General features: G+C 41.0%; 1 protein-coding gene across 1 annotated transcript in view; it reads right to left on the bottom strand.

Moving 5' to 3' along the window:
• Positions 1-5,409: 5,409 nt before the first annotated feature.
• The window catches only part of LOC145359699 (uncharacterized), a 32,404-nt gene continuing 25,556 nt past the window's right edge, over positions 5,410-12,257 (bottom strand). Inside the window, exon 6 of the mRNA XM_080214462.1 lies at positions 5,410-5,503. Within this exon, the coding sequence (XP_080070588.1) occupies positions 5,466-5,503 (38 nt within the window). The 3' untranslated portion in view covers positions 5,410-5,465. The remainder of the gene's footprint in view (positions 5,504-12,257) is intronic.

The following is a 12,257-nucleotide window of genomic DNA, read 5'->3' as shown; positions in this document are numbered from 1 at the left end:
GAGCACTTGCTGCACATGTACATAGGCAGAAGTGCAGCTGGTCTCTCTTCACTTTATTCTTTGCAACTAGCCAAGAGATACAAACTGAAACCAGGTATTAGAGACTAAATTAAAACAGAATCATGCTGGAATTGCTTGTTCTTCAAAATGTTCTGTTTATTTGCATTATTCAAATTCTCATTGGAAATACATTAGAATTTTAATAGCACTTTTTGAAGATAACATGAAAATGTATGGGCACTTCCAATCCTGCATTATTTATCATTGCTATTTTCTACAATCGGTAATCGGGAGCTCCCAGGAAACCACGACTCGCTTTGTATAATTTTTCACCCTGAGACAATAGACTTTATTCAATGCCTTCAATGAAAAAGAATTAACAAATCATAGAGTCCCTACGGTGCATAAGGAGGCCATTCAGCCCATTGCATCTGCACTGATTCTCTGATAGAGCATCTTACCCAGACCCTTCACCCCCCCACCATGTTACCATAACCCCACACATTTTTCATGACTAATTCATCTAATCAGCACATCTTGGAACACTCAGGAGCAATTTAGCATGGTAAATCCATCTAATTTACACATCTTTGTACTGTGGGAGGAAACCAGAGCACCCAGAGAGAACACGCAAACTCCACACAGACAATCCCAAGGTTGGAATTGAACCCGGGTACCTGATGCTGTGAGATTGCAATGCTAATCACTGTGCTGCCCTAATTTAAATAAATCATTGCTTAATGTTCCAGTCAGCAATGATGCTGGGTTTATTCCCACTCCTACACAGCTCTCAGCATTTTCAGCTAGGTCTTCTACTCCAGTTGAAGCAGAAATGGATCAGTGCAGTCTCTCCAGATGAGCCCAGTGAACATAGGGGAGTCAAAGGAATGCAAGGACACATCCACTTTTTATAGCACTAGCTGCCATACTCAGGTAAATTTTTAGAAGTCTCAAGCCTTTTGATGAATAATTGAGATTAGTAAGTAAATGAAAGGGAGGGGGTTAGTTGGGTCAGAAGGGCATTCATTTCACTGCTCTGCACATTGGGACTCAGTCATAAACGTTTACAGCATGGAAACAGGTTCTTAGACCCAACTTGTCCATGCCGCTTTTTTTTAAAAATCCTTAAGCTAGTCACAGTTGCCTGTGTTTGGCTCATATCCCTCTATACCCATCTTACCCATGTAACTATCCAAATGCTTTTTAAAAGGCAAAATTGTACCCACCTCTAGCAGCTTGTTCCAGACACACCACCATATGTGAAAAAAATGCCCTTCTGGGCCCCTTTTTTAAGCTCTCCCCTCTCACTTTAAACCTATGCCCGATAGTTGTAGACTCCCTTACCTTTGGGAAAAGGTATTGATTATCTAGCTGATCTATGCCCTTATTGTTTTATAAACCTCTATAAGATCACCCCTGAGCCTCCTACGCTCCAGAGAAAAATGTCCCAGTTTATCCAGCCTCTCCTTAAAACTCAAGTCCTGATAGTATCCGAGTGAATCTTTTCTGTACTCTTTCTAGTTTAATAATATCCTTTCTATAATAGGGTGACCAGAACTGTGCACAGTTTTCCAAGTGTGGCATCACCAATGTCTTGGGTAACTGCAACAAGACATCCCAACTCCTGTATTCAATGTTCTGACTAATGAAACTAAGCACGCCAAATGTCTTCTTTGCCACTCTGTCCACCTGTGACTCCAATTTCAAAGAGCTGTGAACCTGCACCCTGAGACCACTTTGTTCTGTAACTCTCCCCAGTGCCCTGGTTCAATCGAGCAAAATGCATCATCTCACGTTTATCTAAACTCCAGCTGCCATTCATCAGCCCACTAACCCAATTGATCAAGGTCCCGCTGCAATCCTAGATATCTTCTCCACTATGCCACCAATTTTGGTGTCATCTGCAAACCTACTGACCGTGCCTACTAATTCTCATCCAAATCATTAGTATAAATGACAATTAACAGTGGACCCAGAACCGATCTGAGGCACACCACTGGTCATAGGCATCCAGTTTGAAAAATAACCCTCTGCAACCACCCTCTGGCTTCTGTCATCAAGCTAATTTTTTGTCTATTTGGCTACCGCACCCTTGATCCCATGAGATTTAGCCTTATGCAACAATCTACCATGTAGTACCTTGTTAAAGGCCTTGCTAAAATCCATGTAGACATCATCATCAGCACTGTCCTCATCTACCTTCTTGGTTATCCCTTCAAAAATCTCAATCAAATTTGAGAGGCATGATTTTCCACTCACAAAGCCATGCTGCCTATCCCTATTTCAGTCCTTGCATCTCTAAATGCCTGTAGATCCTATCTCTCAAAATAGCTTCTAGCAACTTACCCATTGCAGATGTGAGGTTATTGGCCTGTAGTTCTCTAGCTTTTCCCTGCAGCTCTTCTCAGACAAAAGCATAACATTTGCCACCCTTCAAGCCTTCAGTCTATGCCTTCACCTATGACTATCAATAATTCAAGTATCTCTACTAGGGGACCACAATTCCCTCCCTAACCTCCCACAATGTCCTGGGATGCACTTCATCAGGTCCCAGGGATTTATTTACTTTGATGTGCTTTAAAAATTTTCAGCTCCTTCTTCTCCATTATTTGTACACTCCTCAACCATCACTATTTATTTCCTCAAGTTCCCTAACATCCATGCTTTTCTCAACAGTAAATACTGATGAGGAATATTCATTTAGGATCTCATCCATCTCTTGTGGATCCCACATAGATGACCTTGTTGATCCTCAAAAGGCCCAACTCTCTTCCTAATTATTCTTTTGCCCTTTACATATTTGTGGAAACTCTTTGGATTCTCTTTTGCTTTTTCTGCCAAAACAATCTTGTGTACCTTTTGCCCTCCTGATTTTTCTCAACTCTACCCTTACACCCTCAATACTCATCAAGGGATCCACTTGATCCCAGCTGTTTATGCATGTCATATGCTTCCTTCTTCTTGACTAGGGCCTCAATATCCCAAGTCATCCAGGGTTCTGACTTCTATCAGCCTTGCCCTTCATTCTAAGAGGAATGTGTTTACCCTGAACCCTGGTTTAACACTTTTGAAAGCCTCCCACTTCCAGACAGCCCATTGCCTTCCCACAGTCTTCCCCAATTAACTTTTGAAAGTTCCTGCTTGATGCCATCAAAATTAACCTTGCTCCAATTTAGAATTTTAACTTTGGACCAGACCTATCATTCTCCATAGCTATCTTAAAATTAATGGAATTATGGTCACTGGTCCCAAATTGATCCCTCACTAACACTTCTGTCATCTGCCCTTCCTTACTTCCCAAGAAGAGGTCAAGTTTTGTCCCTTCTTTAGTTGGGCCATTCACATACTGAATGACTTTTGGAATAAGAGCCTCATTAATCATTCAATAAGCTAGCTAGACTGTGCAGCAATTGGGATTTGTATAACACAGATAGGCATCATGCAACAGCAGCCACAGAGCAGGCCAGTTCACATGCACAGCTATCTTTCAAATCAGATGTTGATCTCAAAATCCTGTCCTTTACACCCAAATCTAGGAAATGAATATTTTTCCAGAAAAGCAGATTCCTGGGAAACCCCAATGTTTACTTCTTGTAACTCAGCCAACTTCTTATCCATGGTGCTGCTCTCCCTTCTATTCCATGGGCTTTATCTTAGTGTCTGAGTCCACATCCTGTAGCATCCTTCCATTCCATAAGATGATGGTGTTTGCAATGATGATGAACTCAGTGCTTAGGCTTTCCCCACTTTGGCATGGCAGTCTCTGCTGCATTTGCTACAGAGGAAAACAGTGGGCTGAAAAGATATACAATTTGCTGGCCTCTTCTCCGAACCCTCTTCCCAAATCAGCTCTTGTTTCTGCCAATCTTTTCCAATGCTCTTCCAACTGGTTAGCTTTCAGAAGTCAGTCTCAGCAACTATCAGTGTCAATATCCATCACCTTCATACCTCACTTGCAGATATCCTTGTATTTAACAATCCATTTAACTGTAAAAAAATGAATTAGCTTAACCTATACCAATTGAAACACTTAAATGTGACCAGGTACAATTCTTAACCAGCATGGTGGTTAACACTGCTCCCTTAGCACCAAGGACCCAGGTTCGATTCCTAGCTTGGGTCATTGTGTGGAGTTTGCATGTTCTCCCCATGTCTGCGTGGGTTTCCTCCCACCATCCAAAAGGTGTGTTTAGGTGCATTGACCTGAACAGGCACCAGAGTGTGGCGACTAGGGGAATTTCACAGTAACTTCATTGCAGCATTAATGTAAGCCTTATTTGTGACTAATAAATAAACCCTTTTTAAACTAACTGCTAACATAGCTTTATTAGTTTCAATTTAAGCAATATTTATCTTAAAGGCTTAAACTCCTCTTCAAAACCACTTCAACAACACAGGGTTACATATTTTTACTTGTTAATAGTCCTACAGCCTTCGAACACTTTTGGAGAGAGAGGGGGACAGAGAAAGACTAGTCTTCTGACACTCAGCCGAACAGCAGCCTCCAGAGAGACAGAGTGACAAAGTCATTTCTTATTTCTTCCCACACCTGGCAGAAACATTGTTTCAAAATCAAAAAGAATGGTGCTTTCCCTGCAAGTTTACCTCTGCCAATTTACATGACTCTGCCTCTGTCAATCAACCTAATCAAAAATCAGATTGCCTTTTCCAGGGTTTATCTTTGGGAAATCCAGACTTGACCGATTTTGCAAAGACAATTAGGGATGCACAACAAATGCTGACATTGTTAGTGATGTGCACATCATAAAAAATTTCTTTCACACGAGACAGTGGGACGGCGGTGCGGGCTCGTTGGGCCGAAGGGCCTGTTTCCCGTGCTGTGTTGTTCTTTGTTCATTGCATTAATAAACAGATACTAATTAGGACCTTGTACCTATAGTTATCATTTACGTTAATTAAAATTTCATACCACAATCACATTGAATCATGACTCAAAAAAACTCAAAATCTTCAAACTCTGTACAATCTTCAAGAGGAACCATGAATGTGGATTAGAGACTGGAACAAAGTCAGGACACCTCATCAAGCCACAAATTTCAAATTTCAAAGCAGCAAAGACATCTGTGATCCTTCTCTTGTAGGAATATGCGTTTGATGTCTCTCTGGTCGCTTGGTTGGGGTGAGTGAGTGAGCTCAAAGCTGGCCAAAGATATCAAGATCCAGTTCACAGCTCCACCATGTTTAAAATTATTTTCAAATCAATTCATATTCATATGCAACATTGTTTCATATGCATTTATTCTTGTATTTGAGCATTAGTTTAATACAGAAATAACAAAACATGCATAGTATTTTCAAACTTTTGAAAATAATTTTCATGAGCAAAAATGAAACAATGAATATTGAACATTCAGAACATGAGAATGTAAAGCTCCACATTTTCTGGTGCCCATTTTCCATATCCTTTTGAATTGAGGGAATATGATTTCACTTATCCAAAATAATCAATTCAATTCTTCAAGTTGGTCAGCTGCACTTCTTTCTGTTCAGAAGAATAAGAAAATATATCATGAAAAGGCTTAAAATTTTGAAAGATTATGCATTGAAAGTTTGTGTGGTTTTTAAATGTACAATTCTCATTTAGGTGGGGTTTTTGGCTGACATACTCTGGCTCCTGAAATTTATCAATTCCAGTTCTGAACATGCTTGATGACTGATCTTCCATAGCCTTCAAGGGTAAAGAATTCCAAAGATTCACCACAACTTGAGCGAAGAAATTCAAAGAACAATACAGTACAGGAGCAAGCCCTTTGGCCCACCAATTCTGTGCCGAGACGGATGCCTCTCTAATCTAATATTTTCTTGCCTCTGCTCAGTCCATATCCCTCCATTCCGTGTCAGATGCCTTTTACAGGTGGCACAGTGGTTAACACTGCTGCGTCACAATGCAGCAACCTGGTTCAATTCCAGCCTCGGTCACTGTGTGAAGTTTGCATGTTCTCCCAGGGTCTACGTGGGTTTCCTCCAGGTGTTCCAGTTTCTTCCCACATTCCAAAGATCTGGGGGTTAGGTTGATTGGCCATGCCAAATTGACACTTAGCATCAGGGGGGCGGTTCCCGAGGTAAATACGTGGGGTTATGGGAATAGGATCTGGATGGCCCCTCTTATTTTCAAGCCCCCGAGTAATTGACCCTTCGACCCTGAGAAAAAGACTTTGACTATCCACTCTATCTGAGCCTGTCATAATCTTGTAAACCTTTATCAGGTCCCCCCTCATTCTCTTCAATGAAAACAATCCAAGTTTGTTCAACCTTTCTGCGTAGTCCATATCCTCCAAACCACCCAACATTCTGATAAATCTTTTCTACACCCTTTCCAATGCATTGTGGCGACCAGAATTGTACACAGTACTCCAAATGCAGCCTAACCAAAGTTTTAAACAGCTGCAATGTGACTTTCCAATTCCTACACTCAACTCCCCGACAGATGAAGGCCAGCATGCCAAATGCCGCCTTGACCACCTTGTCCGCTTGAGTTGCCATCTTCAGGGAACTATGGATCTGCACTCTTAGATCCCTCTGTATGCTAATATTTCTAAGGGCTTTACCATTTACTGTATACTTTCCTTCGGCAGTAGACCTTCCAAATCGCATCACCTCACATTTATCCGGGTTAAATGCCATGTGCCATCTTTTGGCCCAGATCTCTGGCCAATTTATATCTGGCTTTATCCTTTGACAATTGTCCTCACTATCCGCTACTCCTCCAATTTTTGTATCTGCAAATTTACTAGTTTGTAAATTAGTAACAATTTAATTTACAGTAATTTACAATTACTGAAACTGCCCTGCCCAATTAAATGTAAATTACTGTACATTTAATTACTATAAATGTAATTAATTAGACCACCTACATTTCCTCCAAATCATATTACAAACAACAAAGGCCCCAGCATTGATCTTTGTGGAACACTGCTTGTCACAGACCTCCAGTTAGAAAAATAACCTTCCACTGCTACTCTCTGCTTTTATGCCCAAGTGAGTTTTGTACCCATCTTACCTCGGATCCCATATGACTTCACTTTGAGTCAGTCTGCCATGAGAAATCTAATCGAAGGCTCTACTAAAGTCCATGTATACAACAAACTGCCCAGCCCAATTTTTCTTGTCACTTCCTCAAAGAACTTAATCAAGTTTCTGAGACACAACCTCCCCTTCAGAAAACCATGCTACATATCGCTAATAAGCCTACCCTCTTCCATATGAGAGTACATTCCATCTCTAAGAATCTTTCCAATAATTTCCCAATTTTGATGCAAGGCTCACAGGCTTGTAATTTACTGGATTGTCTCTTCTGCTTTTCTTAAACAGGGGAACAATGTTAGCTACGCTCCAATCCTCTGGTACCTCATCCATAAGAAGTCTTACCCCAGTCCAACGCCGGCATTTCTACATGACCTCGTCCATGGCCAAGGCTTTAACAATTTCGTCTCTCATCTCTCGGTATTCTGGGATACTGAATACCCTATTGGCCCTGGGGTCTTGTCCACCTTAACTTTTTCAAGATCTCCAATACCATCTCCCTTTTTTTTCCCCTCAACATGTCCTAGAATATCAACATTCTCCTTTCTACACACCATCCACCACATCCTTCTCCTTTGTGAATACTGAAGCAAAGCACTCATTAAGGACGTCAGTCACTTCATGTGACTCCACACACGAATTCCCTTCACTGTCCTCGAGTGGACCAACCTTTCCTGAGCTACTCACTTCCTCCTTATATATATGCATAAAAAGCCTTGGGATTCTCCTTAATCCTGCCTGCCACGGAAATTTCATGGCCCCTTTTTGCCCTAAGTCCCTGTTCCTCAGCATCTTAGTCTTAAATGGCCTACTATTTATCCTGAGATTATGGCCACAGACTTTAGACCTACTAGCTAGGGAAAACATCTACCTCTAATCTGTCATGCCTTGTAAGAATTTTTTAAGTTTCAATGAGGTCAACCCACATTTTTTAAAACTCTAGGGAATACATATCCAGTCTCTCCAATGTCTCCTCCAATGACAATCCTGCAGATTAATCTGTTGAATGTAACATTTCCATGTTACATTGTGGTAGAACGTCTTGGGCTTCCAGCCACCCTATCAAATTACATTCCTTGCTTGAATTTGACTTTTGCAAGTGCATTTTCAATACACACTAGTGTCAGAGTGAATGGCATTGTACTAAAAACTAAATGGGAAAATGGCAAAACGTCACCACCTTTCTGTATTTTTTTTGCTACTCACTTTATAATGATGGAAACTAGACATTTCAAAATGCTCAATTTGTGATCTTGGTTGATTTCCAAATGGCAGTCTGTGGGTCACCCAAGTGCCCACCGAAATGTCACTTTTACATCAACTTCAAATAACAAGCAATGGAAAAAGATAGTGAGGAAGAGAAAAAGGCAACAGCTGGTTTAGCTATTACACGTGGCTCTGGTTACAGATCGCTTGATCCAAGAACACTTCTACATAAGATCTAAGCTGTAATTAGTTTTCTAAGAAGCTAGGACAGAACCTTTTTGCATTTTGATGCAGGAGAGCTTTTAACCCTAAATGTTAATCAGCTCTTGCATCAAAATTTGAAAAAAAAAACTTACATAGATGAGGCATACTAACAAATGTGCATGGTCAGACAAGTTGTAATGACCTAGAGAGATAGCTTGTCAGCTCCTAAAATGTTAACCTCTAAGTTGAAATGCTCTTAACAGATAGACCTCAACACAGTTGAACACAAAAAGGTTCTGTCCTAGCTTCTGGAGATCTAAGCTACAAGTAGTTCTCTTGTGTAGAAGTGTTTTAGATCAGTGATCTGTAGACAGAGTCACATGTGTAATAGCTAAACCAGCCTTTAATTTCTGTCAATTACTCTGTCTATGAAGGCAGTAGAGTGTGTAGAAATAATTCATGAGAATAGTTCCATGGATGAGGGATATGAAAATAAATTGGAGAAGTTAGGTACTGTCTTCCTTGGAGAAAAGGAAGCAGAGAGAAAATTTGACAGATCAAAATCATGAAAGGTCCACTAGAAGAGATGGGGGAAATTCTTCCTATTTGTAAAAAGGACCAAGAATGAGAGGGCACAAATTTAAGGTAGTTTGATCCTGACTTAGAAATAGCTCACTTTTTCTTCACTGTCCCTGCATCAAAATTCTGAACCTACACCACATGGATTACAATGGTTCAAGAAGACAGCTCACCATCATTTTCTCAAAGGCTCTAGTGGATGGAAATAAATGCTGGTCTAGCCAGTGACACCTAGACCCCAAGGACAAATGTTAAAAAATGAACTTTATTAGTTAGCACAAATAACTGATGGTACATTATTAGATATAGTCTTTGGAAAACAAGAGTGAAGCGAGTATAAAAACAAAGGAATCTGGGGACATAGATACAAAAATCAATAGCAGTAGCAGTTAACATTTTTATTTGCTCATAGAATGTGATCACTCTAAATCGCTCAGGTGACTGTGAGCCACCTTCTTGAACAGCTGCCATCCATATGGTGTAGACACACCCATTGTGCTGTTACTTTGATTCAATGAAGAAGGAATGGCGAAATATTCCTAAGTCAGGAACATGGACTTGGAGAGGGACTTGCAAGTGGTGGTGTTTCCACAAGTCTGCTGCTCTGTTCTTCTAGGTGGTAAAGGGATAGCATGAAATAGCAGAGAAGTTGTTTTAAATTTGTAAAGAACCATACAGACTCAGATTATTGAGAAGTTTGAATTGTTTGTCTTTCAAATGGGGGAGAAAGAGGGCTCCAAAATAATTCTAAAAATGTTTGAGAACAGCTGGTTGCCAGTGAAGAGCATAATACTTGATAGGTATATGGTTAACATTACAAATGAAAGATCTGACAAATTTACACAATTGCATATGGCTACTTTGAAAATCTTCACAAAAAAAATACAGACAAGGCACTCTTACTGATGAGTTAGTCAGACATCAAAGAGTCTGTGGGGTGCGCAGTGATCTTGCTCGCAAACAGCTGTTGTGAGAGGAAAAGGTTTAACACTGTCAACAGCCATCAGATCCTGCATGTTAAAGCAACAGTCTAAAAAAGTAGCAGCGAGTTTGGGTGGGAAACAGACATTTTCCCAGTATGAGGCATACCCTGCTCCAACCACATCAACCACAGAACAAAACAGCGTGTTTGGCATTTCATAACTGCTGCAATAAATGTGGAAAATGGAACTTGAGGCAGCAAAGTGGTTAGCATTGCTATGTCTCAGCACTAGGAACCCGAGTTCAATTCCAGGCTCAGCTTGAGTTGAGTTGAAATTTCACATTCTCCCATGTCTGCATGGGTTTTACCTGAGTGCTCCAGTTTCCTCCCGTAGTCCAAAGATGTGTGGGGTAGGTTGATTAACTATGTTAAATTGATCCTAATATCAGGGGGATTAGCAGGGTGGGATTGTGATTGGTGCAGACTCACTTGGCCGAATGGCCTCCTTCTGCACTGTATGGATTCTATGATTCTGCAAAATACTGCAGGTCAAAACCAGCCACTTTTCAGCTGGTCAGTCTGAGGTTAGGAGCTGGAGCTCAGCCAGAGCAACCAAACCACTCAGCCTTGAACACCACTCTCAGCTAGATATCTTCCAGAGAAAAAAGATCTTGGATCTCACATTATTTGGCTGCACTTTTTAGCCTGTGAAACATGCCAAGACAGGATCTGCCCTCATCAACACAACAACTGTTCTCTAGGCACAGCAGGACCATAATTCCTACTGCCAAGACTTTTTCCACCCAAGCTTGAAACTTATGCCCTCATGGAATGTTGATTAAGGAGGAAAATAAACTATGATTACAATGCTCTTAGATTCAGAACTCTAACACTTGGTCAAATGGTTGGGATCCAGTTCACATGCTGTCACAGCAAATTGGAGTTGATGCATAGCCATGCCACACATCCAAACAATTACATGCGAGGTTCAGACAGTGCCCACTATGTGCAAAACCAGCATCACCTTCTGTGGATATCTTAATCAACTCCAGTAAACATCACAGTAGTGAAGGACTATGCAATAGTTTCACCCCATGTAAATGTATTATTAACCTGTTCAATAAAACAGTTTGCACATGTAATTACCTTTCATACACATTACTACATCTCAGTACCACTAGTTGTCCTAAGTTAAACAGGGAAAATGCAGGCCAAGGGGTCACTTGGTGATGCAGCTGCTTAATTGTCACGTGACAGAAGTACGAATTAAGTTTATATACTAGCGTTAAGAAACAGGCATACATTAACACTGATGAAGTTATCATGAAAATCCCCTAGTTGTCTCACTCCAGTAACTGTTCAAGTACACTAAGGGAGAATTTAGCATGGCCAATGCACCTAACCAGTCTTTCAGACTGTGGGAAGAGTCTGACAGATGGAGTGCAGTGTTGGTAAATGTGAGGTCATCCGTTTTGGTAGGAATAACATTTATTTAAAATGGTAAAAAATTGCAGCCTGCTGCTGTGCAGAGGGATCTGGGTGTCCTTGTGCAAGAATCACAAGGAGTTGGTTTGCAGGTGCAGCTGGTAATTAAGGCGGCAAATGAAATTTTGTCCCTCTTTGCTAGATGGACAGAATTTAAAAACAGGGATGTTATGTTGCAGCTGTATAAGGTGCTGGTGAGGCTACACCTGGAGTACTGTGTACAGTTTTGGTCTCCTTCCTTGAGAAAGGATATACTGGCACTGGAGGGGGCGCAGAGGAGATTCACTATGTTGATTCCGGAGTTGAGAGAGTTGGCTTATGAGGAGACATTGAGTAGACTGGGGCTATATTCATTGGAATTCAGATGAATGAAGGGAGATCTAATAGAAATATAAAAGATTACTAAGGGAAAAGATAGAAGCAGGGAAGTTGTTTTCACTGGCCAGTGAAACTAGAACTAGGGGACATGGCCTCAAAATAAGGGGGAGCAGATTTAGGACTGAGTTGAGGAGGAACTTCTTCACAAAGTTGTGAATCTGTGGAATTTCCTGCCCAGTGAAGCAGTTGAAGCTACCTCATTGAATGTTTTTAAGGCAAGGATAGATAAGTTTTTGAACAGTAAAGAGCTATGGTGAGTGGGTGGATAAGCTGAGTCCATGACAAAAATCAGCCATTATCTTATTGAATGGTGGAGCAGGCTCGAGGGGCCAGGTGGTCTATTCCTGTTCCTAGTTCTTATGATACCAGGGCATCTGAGCAAATGCACACAGACATGGGGAGAATATGCAGACTCCCCAAACGCAGTGACCCAGGTCCT

The sequence above is a fragment of the Carcharhinus amblyrhynchos genome, chromosome 2, assembly GCF_965287045.1.
Source record: "Carcharhinus amblyrhynchos chromosome 2, sCarAmb.v2.hapA, whole genome shotgun sequence".
Lineage (NCBI taxonomy): Eukaryota > Metazoa > Chordata > Chondrichthyes > Carcharhiniformes > Carcharhinidae > Carcharhinus > Carcharhinus amblyrhynchos.
This window is presented reverse-complemented; position numbering and strand designations above follow the sequence as displayed.